The sequence below is a fragment of the Stegastes partitus genome, unplaced genomic scaffold (assembly GCF_000690725.1).
Source record: "Stegastes partitus isolate 25-593 unplaced genomic scaffold, Stegastes_partitus-1.0.2 Scaffold857, whole genome shotgun sequence".
Taxonomy (NCBI): domain Eukaryota; kingdom Metazoa; phylum Chordata; class Actinopteri; family Pomacentridae; genus Stegastes; species Stegastes partitus.
Genome location: NW_007578588.1, coordinates 109863 through 129100, shown reverse-complemented (window position 1 = coordinate 129100; position 19238 = coordinate 109863). Strand labels below are relative to the sequence as shown.

Sequence of the window (19238 nt, the reverse complement as noted above, 5' to 3'; positions counted from 1 at the left end):
AGGAACTCGTCCTCTTCACCCACAACACAGTTGTGTAAAGTTCTGTGGTTCTACCGTGGATCAGACAGTAACTACATCTGGAACAGAAGCTATTCAGAGAATTATCGGCACCGACCAACCTGCAACCTTCAGCGCGGCGGACGCCATGTTTGTAGCTCGGAACCAAGCGGCAGCGGAAGAGTTTCCCGGGGAGCCTGTTTACCTGCGACACAGACGATCACATGTGGGGACACCATGGCTAGTGCAGATGTGTGGAGTGTGTTGGCAGAGTGTGTGAAGGCGGTAGATGCCAGCACAGCGCAGCCAGAGGACTTCCTGAGGCGAGTGTTTGTTTGTTTGTTTGTTTTTGTTGTTCAATGTGTTTTTGAGTCTCGTGTTTGGAGAGAAGCGCCGACGAGCTAACAGCCGGCTAAAGCTAACGGACGCATCAACACGTGAACGTGCCTCCGGAGATGTTCCTGCCTTCAAAAGTATTTTATGTAGAAACGACTGAATGAGAAAAGTAGAAGTTAATGAAGTCATGTTTTGTTGTTTAATCGGTGAAAACCACCGGAAATGGAACCTCCTTGTAGTTTCCTGCATGTCTGAACGTGTGCCTGGCTGCAGAGGTCCGGTTCTGTTCAGGAGGGGGACAGACAGGAGCAGTCCGGTTCCTGATCCAGTAGAGTCATGTTCTGTATTTACTGATGTGTTATGTGAGATTTAAACGATGAAATCACAGAGCTGCCGGCAGTGGAACAGTTTGGGAGGCTTCTGGAAACCAAGTAGTTTGTAGATTGAGTCTGCTGTGCAGGTTTCCAGGCTGTTCGGAGGATAACTGGGTCTGTAGTCTGCTTTAGAGACGGGTCACTGCTGCCATCTGTCAGGAACAAGGCTGATGACTGATGCTCTAATCAGACATAGTTTGATTTGTCATTTTAAAATAAATACCATCGATATCAGCAGCATCCTTCTAGATCTACACCAAGCATTGAATCTACAAACAAGGAGTTTCAGTTCGCTGCTGTTAGTTCTTTATCGAGAGGTTCTGGAAAGGTTGTGTTACATCCATGAACACACACTGAATTAGTTCAGGTGTCCACGACCCGGGCGGCGCTGCAGTCGGCCAGCGGGCCTCACACATCTACATTCATCTGATCTGCGTGCTGTGGGAAGTGGTCTCTGGGTTCCGTTATCCTGAGCTGTGTTGTTATTTCATCCACCTGTAGGTGTTTAATGTGGTTGTGTGTTCTCCCTCCTGCAGCCTTCAGGATGGCGTGGCAGCAGACTTCACCTCTCTCACGAAGACCCTGTATGACCTCCACAAAGCTCAGGAGCCTGCACATTACAGAGGAAGCCCCCTGGCTCAGCTCGTGGTGGAGAACTTTGATGACGAGCAGATTTGGCAGGAACTGGAGCTACAGAACAATTCTGTATTGGAACACTTTAAAAATGCAATTGATGAAGCTGTGTCAGACGAGACATTGACTGTTCTAGACAAGGAGGAGGAAGACGAGGAGGAGGAAGACGAGGAGGAGAATGGTCACGAGGAAGAAGGAGCAACAGATGATGAAAATGATTTTGAGGAACCACCCATCCCTAAACAGTCTAAGAAAATGGCAGCGCAGGCTGCAGACGGAGCAGAGGATTACTCAGGAGAGGACTCTGATTTAGACTTTGATGTGGATGCTCTGGAGAAACGAGAGAAGCAGAAGAAGGAGATTGGAAGGACAGGCACCAAAACCAAGACGGTTCCCTCCGAGGTGGATGATAAGTTCTTCAAACTGTCAGAAATGGAGTCATTTCTTGACGACATGGACAAGCGGGAGGGAAAGGAGAATGAAGACGACGTGGACTATTTTCAGGACCTGCCCTCTGATGAGGATGAGGATCTCGACCTAGTTAAAATACTTTCAACCAAAAAGCAGCAGAAACAGACTGTATGTGTTTGTCACAGATTCTCACGTAGTTCATTTGGTCCTGATGGTACAGAGTGAAGTAAATATCCAGGTTGGTGTTTGTGTTGACAGGTAAAGAGCTCCAGGAATCTCAAGTACAAGGACTTCTTTGATGCTGTGGATGGTGAGCCAGCTAAAACAGACGAGCAGTCAGATGGAGAGGATGACAGCATGGATGAAGGCCAGGAGGAAGGTGAAGAAGAGCTGGATGACGAAGAAGATGATGGTGAAGAGGAGGGTGATGATGAGTAAGTGTGAGCAAAAGAATGATGAAATCTGTGAAGTGATGTGTGGGAGAAGCATGTTTGCTTGATTCTAGCGTGTTTGCCCTTTGCCAGCGATGAAGAAAGAAGCCAGTCCAAAGCATCTCACAAGAAAGTCACCTTTGATCAGTCAGCGGATGACGAGAGCGAAGGAGAGGACCTGGAGGACATCTTTGGAGGACGAGCGCCGAGCTCAGCAAAGTCCGAATCAAAGTCATCATTTGAGAAACGGCAAGAAAAGGTACCGAGGTTGCACCTGTCTCATTGGCCAGTCGCTGTCTTTAGGAAAATCTGTTTTCTGATGCACCGAAGCTTCGTTTGTGTTGTGATGAAGGAGAATACAGCTAAACACGAGGAAGGCCTCGCTCTGGAAACGTAGTCAGTGGAATCAGGAGGATGACGGTGGTTCAGACCAGGATTCTGATGCCAAGTTTCAGTTTTGGACTTTTTCAGTGCTTCCTGCTGATACCTGAGAAATATGGAGTTTGATAAGCAGCTACAGCTGCCTGAAAGAAGCAGCTGAACAGCGTTTACTAGTCAAACTCACATTCCCTGGAGCTTCTCTGGTGACGTGAACATGATGTTTAAAGTGTTTACATCATGGTGCTCTCAGCAGAAGAACGCAGATGGCTTTTTGCTTTTACTTTTTGTTTTTACATAATTGAAATGATCTACATATGATGGCAAAATGGTGACAAGAGTTGCAAGACAGAGCATGAAATGAAAACATGAGAACGTTATGGTGACACGTGTGTGGATCTTCTTCAGGGATCTCTGTCTGGCTGGATTACTCTGATATCACAACTGGCCAGCTCCCTCTTAGATCTGCTCAATGTAGAGGAAGCAAGGATAGGACTTTTCATGTGAGCCATTTGAAGGCAGAACAGGAATATTTTCAGAGGTAAAGTCTTTTAAATATGTAACTGATAGACAGTGATGAGCTTGGAGGGCTTTGGTCAGTGATCAGAGATGAGCTTTAGCACTTTCTGTGTTGCTCAAGTCCTAAAACAGACCGGCATGAGCCCACAGGACGCTCAGTGCTTCTGCTATGGTGAACCCACGGCTACATCATCAGCTTCACTATTTACCATCACGACAAAGCAAATCCAAGCGTGCACACAGGTGTTTCTCACAGGTGCTTTCCAGTGGAGGATCTCATTGAGCTCCGGTCTGCCCACGCGCTGTGTCACACTTGTTTTGCTGGACATTGTTTTATGCAGTCAGCATGAATGAGTGTAACTCTGAAGAACCTCTTTATGTCGTACAGCCAGGGGGGAGTAGTTTGTGTAGATTGATCTGGCACGAGAAGCATCTCCTCTGCATTTAAAGGCACTTTTGACCTGCTGTTCCCTGGTTTATGGAGCTGGAAGCCACCAGAGATCCTGGTGAGACAGTGAAGAAGGTGGTACAAGCTGCACACTGCCATCTGATGGCATTCTATCCAGACTCCAACTGTGTTCAAAGTGGAAGTGTTCCTTGGTTAACCGAGTGACGGAGGGTAAATGATTGCATCACATTTACCTGGAGAGGTCCATGTGTGTTGAAGGCTTGTTTCAAATCCATAAATATGAGTTTCCAGCTGGACTCCTGAAGCAGATCGCTCCCACCAACCCAAACCAGCACAGGGCCTGAGTTTACTTCCCTAATAGAAACTGTTACGTCCTGTCGTTGCTTCCAACTGCAGATGGCAAAGCAGATCGAGGAGCTGGAGAAGGCGGCTTTAGGAGAGAAGCCCTGGCAGCTGTCCGGAGAGGTGACGGCACAGACCCGTCCAGAGAACAGCATGCTGGAGGAACATGTGGAGTTTGAGCAGGCGTCCAGGACGGGTGAGGGACGGTTGTTTACATCAGTGTTATTTGTAGTGTTTAATTAGAGTTACTATTAAAATGTGACTGTTGTGATTTTGCTTCCAGCTCCTGCTATCACTGAGGACACCACGCTACAGCTGGAAGACATCATCAAACAGAGAATCAAAGACCAGGTTGGTTCGGGTTACTTACTGTCTGGAAAACATGTCAAGTGTTTTTGTTTTCCTGTTGCTCGATTTACAACTCTACGTCTTTCACTTGGGTTTTGGAAGGCATTTGATGATGTAGTCCGCAAGGAGAAGCCTAAAGAGGAGGTGTTTGAGTACAAGAAGAGGTTAACCCTGGACCAGGAGAAGAGCAAGCAGAGTCTGGCAGAAATCTACGAGCAGGAATATCTCAAGCAGACTCAGGTTTGACTTTTATTTTGTTCTCACTCCTACTCTTAGCACATGCAAACCTTTGCTGAGTACATTTTCTTTTTCTTATTTCAGCAAAAGACAGAGGAGGAGGAGAACCCCGCCCATGTGGAGATTCAGAAACTCATGGACACGCTGTTCCTGAAGCTGGACGCTCTCTCCAACTTCCACTTCACACCTAAGCCAGTGAGTTTTTCCTGACAGCAGTTAGTAAAACAACTGTTCTGTTGCCAATCAGGGACATTTTCAGTTTACCCCATGTTTCCTAATGCATCTGGACATAAGGGGGCATACAGGACCTGCTCCAGGCTCATAAAGCAGGAATATGGGGCGTTGGTAGATCACACATGTGAATGATTTATTGGAATTCAAAGCAAGTGAGTGCTGCTGATGTTTGCCTTCACGTCGTCCTCTTTCCACAGCCTGTTCCTGAAGTCAAAGTGGTGTCCAACCTCCCGTCTGTTACCATGGAGGAGGTGGCTCCGGTCGGCACCAGCGATGCCACACTGCTGGCACCAGAGGAGATCAAGGTGTGTCATCAGTCCAAGCTCCAACACTTCACTTTGATTTTTCCATATTTAGTTGCTTGGCGAGTCTAATAATACTTTCCTCTAACCAAAGGAGAAAAACAGAGCTGGAGATTTGCTGGGTGGTACAGAGAAGACGTCAACAGACAAGAAGCGTGAGAGACGCCACAAGAAGAAGGTGAAGCGTCTGAAGATCAAGGAGAAAGAAAAGAGACAGAAGCTTAAAGAGGCCAGCACGATCGGGGAAAACAAGAAGCCATCAAAGGCTGAAGTGACAGAAAGCCTGAAGAAACTCACGAAAGGAGGCAAAGCGACGGTCCTCAAGGTGAGCTGTTTGACTTCCTCACATCAGTTTGCTTTCAGGACCTGCACGAGTCGCACTGTCAAGTCAAAGTTGTCCGTTTTAAAAATGTGAAGTTCAAAGATTTAAACAGTTAAAACCTAAATGAGCTGATGTGAACGCTGACTGCAGCCTGAACAGAACCAGATCCCTGAATCCAGAACCGGTGCTTTGTCAGATTTTCAGGCACTTACACTTAATGTGTTGTTTATGCCATTTTGTACATCTCACCATTTCAGAAGAAACGTAGCGCATACGCCAGCTAGTGGCTACCAAATGAAATGCAGGGTTACAGATGAAAGCACTCAGAGGAGAATGAAGAGGCCAAAGTTGGCTCGTTCCCGTGAGAGACAGTCTGATGTTACAGCATGAATAGTAGTGAGCACATGTTATCACTGAAACAAGGCTGCAGCCTGTAAAGGAGCATATTTATACAGAGTATTTGTATATCTCCACTAATGAGGATTAAGCGGTGTATAGGTAACGGCTGGATGGATGTATATCTCTCCCCTGAATCAACAGAACGAATCAGAGAAGACGTGAGTTTGAGCCGCGGCCCGATCAGCTGATGTTTGCTGCATTTTGACATCACTAACTAGGTCATCTATTTTAAGCAGTCCTACGGATTTCTCAGCCTGTGTTTCCACCACTGGAACATGCTGTGCATTTTAATGGCAAAATAAGCTTTACGTGATCTCTGAGATGATACGGTGTACGTCTCAAATGTACTGCCGTGTTCAGAAGGTACAGCTGGACAGTTAAATGTAGAGGAAAGCATCTGCTCCAGCGTTCTCTCAGCTGTTTAGAACTACGCTTAAAAAAGAACAAAAAAATCAAATATAATCATAAATAAATAATAATCAAATCAAAGTAGTAGCAGTCCAACATGAGTAACCAGATCAGCCTGTTTTTGGTAGAAATTCCATCATCACACGTCAAATGATGTAGCAGAGACAGAACCCAACAGAACCAACATTCCTGACATGCAGAGTCTGTGTGACTGAGTCATGAACTGAAGGGGTGCGTTCAAGGTGACAGCAGCAGGGTGGAGTTCAACCAGTGAGTCATTCAGGTGGCCTGACTGAAGGACGAAACCGGCACAGGTTGTACATGCAGTTCTCTGAAAACCTGAGGAAGATGGCTCGGTCCAGACACCGTTCAGAAGAACAGCGTGCTGTATTTAAAATGTTAACTGGAGAGAGGAAACGCATAGAGACGTGCAGAAAATGATCTCCAGTGCTTTGCAATGGAACACAAAAGCAGAGAGACGTGGAAGAAAACAGAAGACGGCCATTCGAATGGATCGAACAGTAGCCAGAATGGCAAAGAGTCAGCCAAGGATCATCTCCAGGGAGATCACAGATGTCTGAAGTTACCTGTGAGTCCTGTGGCAGGTAGAAGACGCCTGTGAGAGGCTAATCTTTCGGCGAGAAGCCCGCAGAGTCCCACTGTTAAAAAAAGAAAAGGATACGGTTTGCCAAAGAACATATCGACTGGCCTAAAGAGAAATGGAGTAGCATGTAGTGGACTGATGACAGCTAGGTTGTTCTGTCTGGGTCTAGGGCTGCAGACGACCCCCAAACACCGAATCCACAGGACACGGTGAAGACCGTGAAGCACGGTGGCGGCAGCATCATGGTATGGAGCTGCTTCTCTTACTGTGGTGTCGGCCTATTTATCACATACCAGGGATCATGGATCAGTCTGAATACATCAGAATACTTGAAGAGGTCGCGCTGCCTCATGCTGAAGAGGAACTGCCCTTAAAACAGGTGTTTCAACGAGACAACGAGCCCAAACACACCAGTCAGCGAGCAGCTTCTGGTTCCAGACCAACAGGATGAAGGTGTGGCCAGCCCGATCCCTGGACCTTAGTCCAACAGAACACTTGTGGGGTGGCATCAAAAATGCTGTTTCTGAGGCAAAACCAAGAAATGCAGAGGAACTGTGGAAGGTTGTCAAACCATCCTGGGCTGGAATACCTGTTGACAGGTGCCAGAAGCTGGTCGACTCCATGCAGCACAGATGTCAAGCAGTTCTCACAAACAGTGGTTGTCCAACTAAATATTAGTTCAGTGATTCACAGGAAGGCTGAATCTGAACATTTCTTTCTCTGTCTTTCAGACACTGTGGCTCTTGTTTAGAACAGCCCAACACCACTCTGTCCTTCATTAACAGTCATTCAGATGCTGATGCATGTTTCTTCATGTTTTCATGTAAAATATAATGTGCAGTGCTCCCAGTGGGTGGAAATAAAAAGATGATCAGGATTTTGAGCTTTACTCACGTTTTAAAAAACCACTGCTATTATTTTGAACACGACTGTGTATATATATATATATATAAGAATACAGACAACGACAGCAGCTGGAACTGTGCTAACCCTCTGTTTCCTGGTTTCAGGATGAGGGAAAGGACAAGGCTCTGCGCTCCTCTCAAGCCTTCTTCTCTCAGCTGCAGGACCAGGTCCGAAGCCAGATCAAAGGTGCAAAGGACCAGTCTGCAAAGAAGAAGAGAAGCAAAGAGCTTTCTGTCAGCAAACTGAAGTTGTAGTAACTGTGATGGTTTGCTGTAAATTATCTACATTTTTTGTACAGATTCCTTTTTATGTGAAAGCTGCAGTATGTTAATCTGAAAGTCCTTGTAAAATGTTCCTACTTTGATTAAAACAGTTGCTCATAACACGAGTGGAGTTGTTTTTTTCCTCCTTACAAAGTCATACAGAGACATTTTAAAGGAGGCTGCAGAGGTAAAGTAACAGGTGAGTCAACCCTGCTCACCTCAGCAGCTCTGCTTGGACCATGAGTGTTCAGATGATGGAAGGCTGAACGAATAAAAAACAACCTTCAACACACTTTACACGTGTGACATGTTGAAGGGACCACCACCAGGTGTCTGGCTCAGGTGTGTGGACACGTCAGCCAAGTCCTCCACAGTGTAACGGAGCCACTGTCGGTCAAAGGTTCGGGCTTTTCCATCGGTTTGTCACGTATGTGTTTGGTCTCAGAGCTCAGTGTCTCGGGTGGAGAACACTGGTGCTGATGTGGGGAGGCCATCTTCTGGTAGAGAACAAAACAAGCCATCTTAAAGTCTGAAGATGAAACAAGTGTGTGTATGAGGCTGCTGAGTTAATGTAAACCACAGAACATCTGGAATACTACACGTATGACATCAAAGTGCTTTTAGCTTTCAAACCTACAAATTTGGTGTTAATCCACAGTCACACCCCAAACGTACAAAAACAACGAAAACCCGTCACGTTTGTGAGAAACTTTACCTGTCTTGGCTGTGCCATCTACAGTCAGATTTAGTGAATGTGTCGCAGGTCGCAGCTTCACGTGAGAAATGGATTCATGTGTAAGCAGGTGTTACTGCCGTCTCTTGTGGACATGGAGCTCGTTGGATGTAAAATGCTTGTGAGCAAAGTCTAAATGTAGCTGTGAAGTGAATGCAGTGGAATGAAAAGCTCAATATTTCCAATTACCAAACTGAAACCCGTCCTCTGTACAAATGACATGAAGACGGTTCCTGCTGCAGTCGTGTCCACATGGCCAGCTCACTGAACTACTGCACCTGGTTCTGGTGAGTTTTCTCTGTTTGGTCTGGAGCTGGTGCAGAACGCTGCTGAACAGAACTGATGTTAACGTGTTGTAAAGCCGTGCATGGGTTGGTACCTGCGTGCTGTTCAGAGCTCCACTTGAAGGCCTCTGAAATCCTCAGAATAACTGCTTTTAACTGCTCTGTGATCAGCTCGTGGCTGAAGGAGATCATTCCTTCCAAGCAGCAGCTCCAAAGCTCTGAGATAACCTTCCTCTTTCCCTCACATGTTCCTCCCCATCAACATATTCAAGAAAAATCTGAATATGAAGATTTTTTTCACTTGCATCCTATTGCTCTTAATGCTATTAATATTTTTCTATTTTATGTTAAGTTCATTGAAGAATTTAATCTTACAAGTTTTCCTGCTTTGCCTTGTTTTGTTTTGTTTGTTTGTGTTTTTGTATTTTATATTTATTTTGTTCTCCTAATGATTTCCCAAATCTTTTTCCGGTCTTGCTTTTGGTCCATATGTGTGTACAGTGCTGTGGTGAACTCAGGTCTGGTGAATAGGCTGCACATGTATGTTTGATTTGATTTGAATATTAACCTCAAATATATGCACATGGAGACTCCAGTAATGTCGTGACCCGATGTTTCATTGAAGAGCAGAACCTGAGTGAATGTATAAATGTCTCCCCACTGCTGTCTGCTGTGTGTGCTCTAAACCAGATTCATCTCTAAACATCTCATTAACTTGGAGAATGTTTTCAGGGCTGGATGATCAGAACATGGAGGTGAGCCAGAGGTTAGCAGCACCTCTCTCTCAAATAGAATACAGTACAGGTAAGTACAGCAGTGCTGCTTATTATACATCCTGAAAGACTCGTTACCAATATAGAAATACACCACCTGTGATTGACAGCCTGAGTCACAGACCCCGCCCCCTGGAGGTAAATTCCCCATTACGTCACGGAAGATCATTACGGAAGTAAACCAGGCGACGAAACACAGACAGAAACCCAAATAAGTTGGTGTGCACGCTCGACTCACGCGCACAGGTGAGTCCCTCTCGCTTTATTAACCGTCCACCGCGTTCAGGTGACCCACTAATTCAGGCTATGAGAGTGTTCTCTCAGTTTGTTTATGTTTTGCCAGCGCTGAGCGACAGCTAGGTGGCTAGCGCTGACAGGACGCTGCTAACAAAGGCTAGCTATCGGCCAGGTTCGGCAACGCAGACACGGGTTTGGACTTCCAAACGTGTCTACGTACAATATTGTGGCAAAATAAATAGACGAAAAAACAAAACGTGAAATGGATTAGACGGCGCCATGTCTGCTTCCTGTTAGCTATCTGCCGCGTCAGGCTAAAGCTAACTGCTGTGAGCTAGGCGGTGTTCGTTAGCAGCTAACTTCATGTTTAGGATTCGCTGTGTTTACATGTGTGCTGTGTTTGTTTGGCGTAAATCTGCGGAGTCATTGTGTAGGGCTGGGTTGGTCATGCTCACATGACTGAGTGACTCACTGGTTCAGAGGTGGGGGAGGGTGTGATGGACTGTACAGGTTCGGTTCGGCTGTCACTTCCCCTCTCCTCTTCAGACACTCCACAATGATGCTGGGAGGAGGGTTCAAACCCGAGAGGCTCAGGGTCAATCTCCGGCTTGTCATCAACCGACTCAAGCTGCTTGAGAAAAAGAAAAGTGAGTAGTGCCTGAGCACACCTGTGTCCTGCTGCCACTCGTTGGAGTCTGGTTTGTCTTGTTTTTGTGTTCCACACTAATGACACTGTGTTTCCCACTCCTGTCCACAACATTTAAAATGAAGCCGAGCTTGCTCAGAAGGCCAGGAAGGAGATTGCCGATTACCTGTCATCAGGAAAAGATGAGCGGGCACGAATCCGTGTGGAGCACATTATCAGAGAGGACTATCTGGTGGAAGCCATGGAGATCCTGGAGCTGTACTGCGACCTGCTGCTGGCTCGCTTTGGCCTCATTCAGTCTATGAAGTGAGTCCTGAAGTACCCGCATGCATGAACGATCGACTGTAGGGACCAGGGGGGCTCTTATGTGTTGTAACTCATTCTGTTTCACCTGTCAGGGAGCTGGATCCAGGCTTACAGGAGGCGGTGTCCACCCTCATCTGGGCAGCACCTCGTCTTCAGTCGGAGGTGTCTGAACTAAAAATTGTAAGTCTGATGGAGTGCTGGCCGTGTTGCCGTCATCATGGAACTACTTCTGTCCATGTATACCTTAGCTGGTACTGACAGTCTCTCAAATCTTCTTTCAGGTGTCTGAACAGCTATGTGCAAAATACAGCAAGGAGTACGGCAAGCTGTGCAGGACAAACCAGATCGGCACAGTCAACGATAGGGTAAGACGCGTTTTTCCAGGGACTGCCCATAAGTCTGTTTAAGCATGCATGAACCTTTCACCGAGTAACCGCAGCTGATCAGATATCTGATCTGTTTACAGCTGATGCACAAGCTGAGTGTGGAGGCACCTCCCAAGATCTTGGTGGAGCGCTACCTGATAGAAATCGCCAAGAACTATAATGTCCCATATGAGCCTGATGCCATGGTCAGGGTAAGAGTTCAGGAATCTGTTTTTGCTCCATATGAAGGATCAACTTGTGCTTTCTGTTTGTTTACCCACTCACCATTCACCGTGTCTCCGGGCAGCCTGAGGTGTGTCAAGGAGAGGAGGCAGACCTGATTGATGTGGACAATGACAGGAAGTCTGGAGGAGGAGGTGGCGGAGGCTTCACTGCTCCTCCTGCTGCTGCTATGCCCATGCCCATGCCCATGCCCATGCCCATGCCTATGCCAGCATTTAACTATCCACCACCCAAAGGAGCTGTAAGTGATTGTTTTTAAAGGCACCATATCTAATGATCTAATGGTCTTGCTGAGAGTTCTGCACAGTATTTATTGTATATACACACACACACACACACACACACACATATATATATATATATATGTATTATCACATGGACAGCTGTAGACGTAGGATATTGTTGTGATCTTTACTAAATCAGTGAAACAGTTGAAAGTGCACAGTACTGCAGTGATTTAGGACATGTTCATGCTGCAGGAACATCTCTAATCATCAGCGGCTTTGTTTGGCCTTTAATTCTCACTTAGTTCTACCATGAAATGCAGTTTTATGTTTACATGCTATTTATTTTTTAACATCTGCTGTTAAGATTTTTTAAAGCATCTAACAGTGACCTTTTTTAAATCAACTCGCATCATGTTTTCTCATAAGCGTCTGTGTCAATCAGAGCAGTCTAATACCACTGTGGCCACTTGGTTTTTGGCATTTGCTTCCAACTTTCCAACAAAAGCTGCCCACAGAAAACTCTGTGGATTGTCCTCGGGGATTTCTTTTTTAAGGAACATATGCTTTAAACAAATACAGTTCAGTTTTTGTAACTGCTTGAAGTCTTTTACGTGCGTTGCTACAGATGGTTGCTGCGATGGGATGACAGTGTCATTAAGAGAAAGACGGCGTGTGGGCTGAAAGGACCGAGACTTTGTGATTCTGACTTTTGTACGGGGTGAAGAGAGAACGACTGTAAATGTGCAGCGGTCAGCTACCCCCTTCACACTTCCTGTGTCTAACTGTGGTTTTCCTCCAGGAACCGTATAATGCTCCCATTGGAACCTACAACAACTTCCAGCACCCCATGGGAGGAGGGCAGCCCCCTCAGCTGCCCACTTCTCCCCCCACGTATGAGTCCGTAAGTGACTGAACCCCTCCCATCCCTTCCTGTTCCTACAGATGGACAGACGGACAGGGCAGGGAACCACTCAGGGAAGAGCAGTTTATTCGGCTTGCTTACATTCTGCCTGTCCTCCACGCTTTGATGTTATTCCAAGTTCTGCTTCATGCGCATGTCTGTAGGGAGCATGAAGGTCCAGTGTTTTAACCTACTAACTATGGCTCGACCAGGTGTTCTGAGCAGGGCTGGAATAAAAACTCCAGAGGGTGAAGTGGATTGTTGAGAGTTTAGGCTCGTTAATTCCTGAAATCAGTCAAACTAAAGGTGATGGTTTCTCAAACATTCCCTGCAGTTTTGCCGTTTTGTTTTTCTTTTCTCAGTTTGTTCTCATATCTTGAATGTAATCGTTAATTCTTTCTGAACACTAACACATCTCGTTTTCGTTTGGTATGAGTGTGACATGATGGCTGACGGATTTCCTCTGCGTTTCAGATTGATGACCTATCTGACAAACCTTCTGTTCCTTCTCAGGCCGTAGGTGAGTTCCTCCACCAGCCACCTCGTATTACAGGATAACACAGATGATATTTTACATTTGTTTTTCATCATCAACCCATTTAAATCAAAGATTGAAACCAACACTCCGTTAATCAGTCTGGCAGAGTTTTCCTCCAGCTGAGGTCTTTTGTTGTCATGTCACCAATATGTAGTTGTATTGAGGTGGCTTCATAATGTCCTGATCAGAGCAACAGCTGGGACTGTATCTGGATCTGATCTGGTACTTTGGGGAGCACCGGCTGTAGCAGGACAGTGTGTGTGTGCTATTCATTCGGTGCTTGTCATAATTAAGTCATGTGAGCCGGTGCAACGTGGAGCCCAGGTGTGTTTTTAGACAACAGTGGAGGCCGATGGCATAGACACATGAGATGTATGAGGCTGAGGAGCTGTTCGCCGCTGGTTTGGTCTGTTTATCCTGTCTTTTGATGAGAGTACGAGATTCATCCTAAACATATTTTTGCCATGAGCCCTTTCCTGTCATGTCAGCTCCACGCAGGTGTTTTGTAGTAGTTGTATGGACGCCAGATGTGCCGTTGCATAAATGATCATGTTCCTCTCCAGGTCCGGGCCCTTCGTCTCACCTGTTTGACAGCAACGCTCTCCCAGAACTCCCCTCTGTTCCCGACACTCTCCCCACATCCTCCTTCGGCGGAAACACCACCACCTCGGACGACATCGACTTTGATGACTTAACGCGGCGGTTCGAGGAGCTGAAGAAGAAGACCTAATGCAGCCGGTCCATACACCCACGTGCACACACAGACCTGTGTCGTCACCTACACAGCTCAGAACAGGAAATGGGAAACGTTGAAGGCTCTGAATCAGATTTGGGTAGATCTCCTCCCCCTTACACGCTGAAGTAATTTGACAGATATTGAACATGTCTATACATTTGAGCAGCTTATTGAGGGTGTGGATGCTCACTGACATCGTTTCTGTTGACCAGTGAGTGCCACGTGTTTTAATTTATTTCTTTATGGGACATTCTCTAAATTCTTACGTTTAAGGCCACAGCCACTTCTAACTTTTCCCATTTGTCTGTGTGGTAAACCGTCATCAGATTTAGATTTTAATCAGTGCTTTCCCGGGGGTTTTGGGTCTGACTCATATTTACAGGACATGCCTTGATTCTACTTTGCACATGCTCCCGTCGCTGTGATCTTTACCACTGTGTCACTCAGTCCTGTCTCAGACCGGTTAGACGAGCCCGACCGGCCGCTCCACTTCGGTGGGGAATGGAAGTCACAGCTTTACCACCCAGCAGTGTTTTCAGGACGGTATGGGGACGTGTAGAAGCCATATCCTCATTGTGCACTGTGGACATTTCTACAACACGCATTTATATCACAGAAAAGCTCGTGGTGACGCAAAGCTGTCGTGTTTGTCTGTTGCAGGGCTGATGGGACACAGATGTAAAGTGACAAAGTGTATGGATATCTGTAATATAATACATTTACAGTTCTATAGATAGACTTATTTACACGGATGATTTAACTGTACAGCAGAAGGAGTTTGGTAGCAGGGAGTTGTTCAATAGTTGACAAATCTGTTTTATACACAGTATCTCCAAATAAAGTTTTTTCCCCTTTTGAATGTCAGTTTTACCAAATACCTGCACTTTTTTATGACTGAAGTACTTAAATTACGAGCAAATCCTCTTAGACTAAAGCAGTACCAGCCTGGTTTGAATATATGTCCATGAGGTCCTAGTTCTGTGTTGTCTCTGTGATTGTATGCATGGTCTTCTACTGTATGTGCATCACTGCATCTGCCTTAGCTACCATCTCTCATCAGAGGCCTTGCCGGTCTGTACCAGGACTGAGCATTTGTTATCCATCAGGACTGGACACTTGTTGAGTCTCAGTTGATCAGAATACACTTTGTACTGAAATGCTTTACCCAGAACTAATCTCCTCAAAAAAGTGTTGAGTTTAAAATTGCATATTAGATGGGAGAAAAAACCGTGTGTCCTGGCGCCTGACATGGAGGTTTCCCTGGAGAAGGGAGCCAGAGTGTTTGGTGGCGCTGCAGCCTGACCACACCCAGCTCTGCTCGCATGGCAAACGGACGGAGGCCTTGAGTACAAGCTCCTGTTGAAAAGCCTTCCAGCTGGGTGAAGGACACGGTTCTCCACAGGTTGTACGTGTGTGGGAGGAAGTAGAGGCGGCTGATTAACACTACTGAACTGTGATCTGCTCACTGTCTTTTCTACGCTGGACTCTTCTTTCATGCTAAACCTGAAGACACATCATGGTGTCTTGTTGCAAAAAAACAAGTTTTCTTTCCCAATGTATACTGAAATAACAATTTAATAAAACACTATTTGGAACTGGGACAGTCTGAAGGCCTCCACGCAGTTTGTTTTTCTCGACCTCTTCCTGCTTTCCGGGGCTGTAATGTGCAGCGAGTACCAGCAGGTGTCATCGGGTTCACGGTCCCACTGAACACACAAACCTCAAACATAGAAGGTGTGTTGTTGAAGGTTAGTGCTTCATGTTTTAGATGAGAAACATCTGTCACCGTTTCACTGGAAGGAACCTGATGGTTCTGACCCGGTACGGATCAGCACAGGCCGAACAGTCGTGTGTGTAGCCGGTGTTTCGTGCAGAGTGGAGGATTTGTGTGTGTCCCCCTCGCCGCCTCGTTCCTGCAGGTGATTATTGGAAGATTGGCGACACCTGTGGATTTCCTGCTCCTGCCGCCTGTGAGTTCCTGAGGAGTGCGTGATTGGCTCGTGCTCTGGCCGGTTGTCCAATCAGTGTGGAGGATACTGCTTTATAAGCCCTCTTGCTTGCTGACACATTGAACGCTGCTGTCAGGTTTGAAGGTGTTCAGCTGAGGTCAGACTGAGTACACGTAGTTCTCTTTATGTTGATGCACGAGGTTATGGGTTGATGCCACAATGTAAGTTTTGTTGTTCTATCACTATTAGATAAGACAGCCAGGCCTTTTGTTTTCGTTTCTTACAGAAAGATTTGAGTTAGGTCCTGTTTTATTATATTTATTTCTCTGATTTGGCGCGACCCCACAGCTGACCCTTCCCCCACACTTTTTGGAACCTTAATTTTGGTATTCATTTGATTTATTCAATTCTTGTAAATAAACGTTTTCTTCACTGCCATCCATTCTACTCGTGAGTTCTTCTGTAACTGACAGTCGGAGTTACGTTTCTGAAAGCAGGAACCGAGCAAATGGGGGCTCGTCCACTGAGGTCACTACATCTATTCAGGTATTTACTCGATGTGAATTGCCTTGAAGGTTAACAGGAGGATTTTGTACTGAATGCGGAACTGAACCGGGAGCCAGTGGAGCCGTTGGAGGACGGGGGTGATGTGGTGGATAGAGGCAGTTCTTGTGATGATGCGGGCAGCTGAGTTCTGGACCAGTTGAAGTTTATGGAGTGATTTGTGAGGAAGGCCAAAGAGGAGAGAGTTGCAGTAATCCAGACGGGAGGTGACGAGACTGTGGACCAGGATGGCGGCAGTGTGGGGGGTGAGGGAGGGGCGGAGGCGATTGATGCTTCGTAGGTAGAAGTAGGCAGACCGGGTGATGTTATTGATGTGAGATTGACAGGAAAGAGTACCGTCAAGGATGACACCCAGACTCTTAACCTGGGGGGAGGGTGATACAGAGGAGTTGTCAATGTTGAGGGAAAAGCTGTCGGTTTTGGATAAAGTGGATTTTGAGCCTATGAGGAGAACCTCCTTTTTATTACTGTTTAATTTAAGGAAGTTTATGGTGAACAAGGTTTTTATTTCAGAGATGCAATTGGTGAGGGAGGTGGGGGTTGTGAGGACCAGGGTGTAGTGGTGAGGTAGAGCTGGGTGTCGTCGGCATAGCACTGGAAATGAATGTTAAACTTGCGGAAAATATTGCCGAGGGGAAGGAGGTAGATGATGAAGAGGAGGGGCCCCAGGGCTCTGTCCTGGGGCACACCTGAACTGACGGAGGAAGGGATGGATTTGAATGACTTGAGTTGAATGAACTGAGTGCGGCCAGAGAGGTATGATGTGAACCAGTCCAAGGGGGTGTGGGTGATGCCAATGGAAGAAAGTCTGTTGAGGAGGGTGGTGTGACAGATGGTGTCGAAAGCTGCACTGAGATCGAGGAGGATGAGGATGGTGAGGAGTCCAGAATCAGATGCCATGAGGAGGTCATTGGTGATCTTGATGAGTGCTGAGGTCCAGCTGAGGGCTGGCTTTGACTCTGCTGCGGTGGTTTTGTGTTGTTTGTGACTTAACAGTGATTGTTTGGTGCCATCCAGAAGGTGAGTGTTGTTGTCTCGATGCTCTACTTATTGAGATTTCTCCGGTAGGCTAAAGGACACGTCCTCTTTAGGTTGTGTCAGTTTTTTCTTTTGGTCGTGCTGTGGGAGCGGTTAGCGTTGGTTGTCTTTGGACAGCTATCTCGGGGGCACTCCGTGTGGTTTTGTGGGGTTGCCTGCTGCAGGTGGCTTCACAGACTCGCTGGTTTGGTGCTTAATACACCCACCGCAGAACCACATGAAGACTAGGGGTGAGTTTCTAGTAAGTTGGTCAGACAGTCAGGGGGAAACTCTCTGAAGAGCTTCATTTGTGTGTTTATTGGTTAGCACTCGACTATCTGTGATGGCACATTTAAAATTATGGTTTGTATGGCTGCAAGACAGATTATTATTTCAAATAGTTGATCATTTTAGTCTCGGAGAATGGAAAGAAAAGTATAGATGACATTTGGGATTTGGTTGTGTCGTCTTTGTTTGAGCCAGCTGTGCTTGAGGAGAGTGAGCCTTGCCTGGTTGTGCCAGTAACGGTGGTTGTGCAGAGAGCTGGGCTGACGTTTGAGGAACAAAGTTGTGAGCGATGCAGTTTGTGGTTGACCGTTTGCGTTGGTCTTTGAAATCTACATTTGTTTGACTGTTTGGAGTATGCGCTTATCGGCTTGTCAGTAAACATTTGACTTATTCAGTGAATATGGTTGCTAACTGCTCTAGGTTTGTGTGTAGGTTGTCTGGTTTTGGATCTTTTGGTGATCCCGTTGGAACCCCTTTTTTAAGGAGGGGGGTGTGATGACCCCTGAGGTCATCTGGTATCTTGTGGGTGGTTCTAGCTCAGCTATTGGTTCTGTGAGTGGCTGTTTGAGGTAATCAGGAGCACCTGTGACACCCAGTGTGTTCCTGGGTTAGTTTTCTTTGTTTAGTACGTTTGCATTTACACTTGCACAGACATAATTCATGCACACATCACACACACACACCACTGACTCTGTATTCTCACAACCCCACATTGGTTTGGTTTTTAACTTGGTATAATTTAAGGGAATAAAGACAAGCTTTAATTTTTGAAACTTGGTGTGTCTCTCCTGTTGTTGCAGCCGTCTTGAGGCAGGTCGTAACACTGGCAGCCAGAGGAGGTTCAAGGGCGGCTCAAGCCTCCAGGTCAGTACCTGGCTTACCTTAATGTGTGAGTGGAATCTTAAAAATGAGAATCTTCTTTTATCCACAAGCATAACAGACTTAAAACTGAGCCTCTAAAAGCTGTGGGGGCACGTTTTGTAGATGCAGTCTTTGTCAGATTTCAACACTCACATCCAGTGTTTGTTGGAAAGTATTTCTGACTATACAAGACATTTATTGGCACTATAAGAGGGTACGTCAGCCTCTCCTGGAAACAGAGAGGTGTAACTCCCATTTTGGTGCATCACCGTCTCCAAACGTCACCGTCTGATAATAACTTGGAATCCTAGAATGAAAAATGTTGTTTTTCTGTTTTATATCCCAATTATTCCATCTTCTAATTCATTGTAGAACGTTATTTATTGGAGTTTCTTTCGTAATCGTGGTGAGAGTGATTGTGTCAGAAAGCTAGCTTCATGTTTAACCTGCAGTGTGGAGCTTTTGTCCCCCCCTTGTGGCAGTAATAGGGATTACACAAACGCCACCAACATCACTCTTTCTTTTAAAATGTAGTCCCTCCTCTGCACACTGAGGCTCTTTTTCAGTCTGGAGCATCAGAAACGTTTCTTGGATTCTGTCTAAGCTTTGCTGCCTTACTGCTAGCTGCTGTAGCTCCAGCTGCTCTGGAACCAGCATCACTGGTTCACGTAGAATGGACAATGACATGAAGACGGTTCCTGCTGCAGTCGTGTCCAC

The 19238-nt window shown here is 46.2% G+C and overlaps 3 protein-coding genes across 4 annotated transcripts in view; 2 read left to right on the top strand and 1 right to left on the bottom strand.

Moving 5' to 3' along the window:
- Positions 1–187, bottom strand: part of mcee (methylmalonyl CoA epimerase) — a 3812-nt gene extending 3625 nt beyond the window's left edge. Inside the window, exon 1 of the mRNA XM_008293090.1 lies at positions 120–187. Within this exon, the coding sequence (XP_008291312.1) occupies positions 120–147 (28 nt within the window). The 5' untranslated portion in view covers positions 148–187. The remainder of the gene's footprint in view (positions 1–119) is intronic.
- Positions 188–205: 18 nt separating this feature from the next.
- Positions 206–7973, top strand: mphosph10 (M-phase phosphoprotein 10 (U3 small nucleolar ribonucleoprotein)). The gene is made up of 11 exons (XM_008293089.1): positions 206–320; positions 1244–1919; positions 2010–2185; positions 2276–2441; positions 3885–4026; positions 4114–4181; positions 4281–4418; positions 4500–4610; positions 4847–4954; positions 5046–5276; positions 7695–7973. The coding sequence occupies exons 1-11, from the start codon at positions 235–237 to the stop codon at positions 7842–7844; spliced, it is 2052 nt and encodes a 683-aa protein (XP_008291311.1). The 5' UTR covers positions 206–234; the 3' UTR covers positions 7845–7973.
- Positions 7974–9811: 1838 nt separating this feature from the next.
- ist1 (IST1 factor associated with ESCRT-III) lies at positions 9812–15448 on the top strand. 2 transcript variants are annotated; one of them, XM_008293088.1, is made up of 10 exons: positions 9812–9889; positions 10427–10527; positions 10652–10832; positions 10925–11012; positions 11114–11197; positions 11299–11409; positions 11505–11681; positions 12467–12568; positions 13082–13088; positions 13670–15448. In XM_008293088.1, the coding sequence occupies exons 2-10, from the start codon at positions 10437–10439 to the stop codon at positions 13834–13836; spliced, it is 1008 nt and encodes a 335-aa protein (XP_008291310.1). In that variant the 5' UTR covers positions 9812–9889; positions 10427–10436; the 3' UTR covers positions 13837–15448. The 2 variants fall into 2 exon arrangements, with proteins under 2 accessions (XP_008291310.1, XP_008291308.1); XM_008293086.1 differs by having other exon boundaries at positions 13043–13088.
- The last annotated feature ends 3790 nt before the right edge of the window (positions 15449–19238 follow it).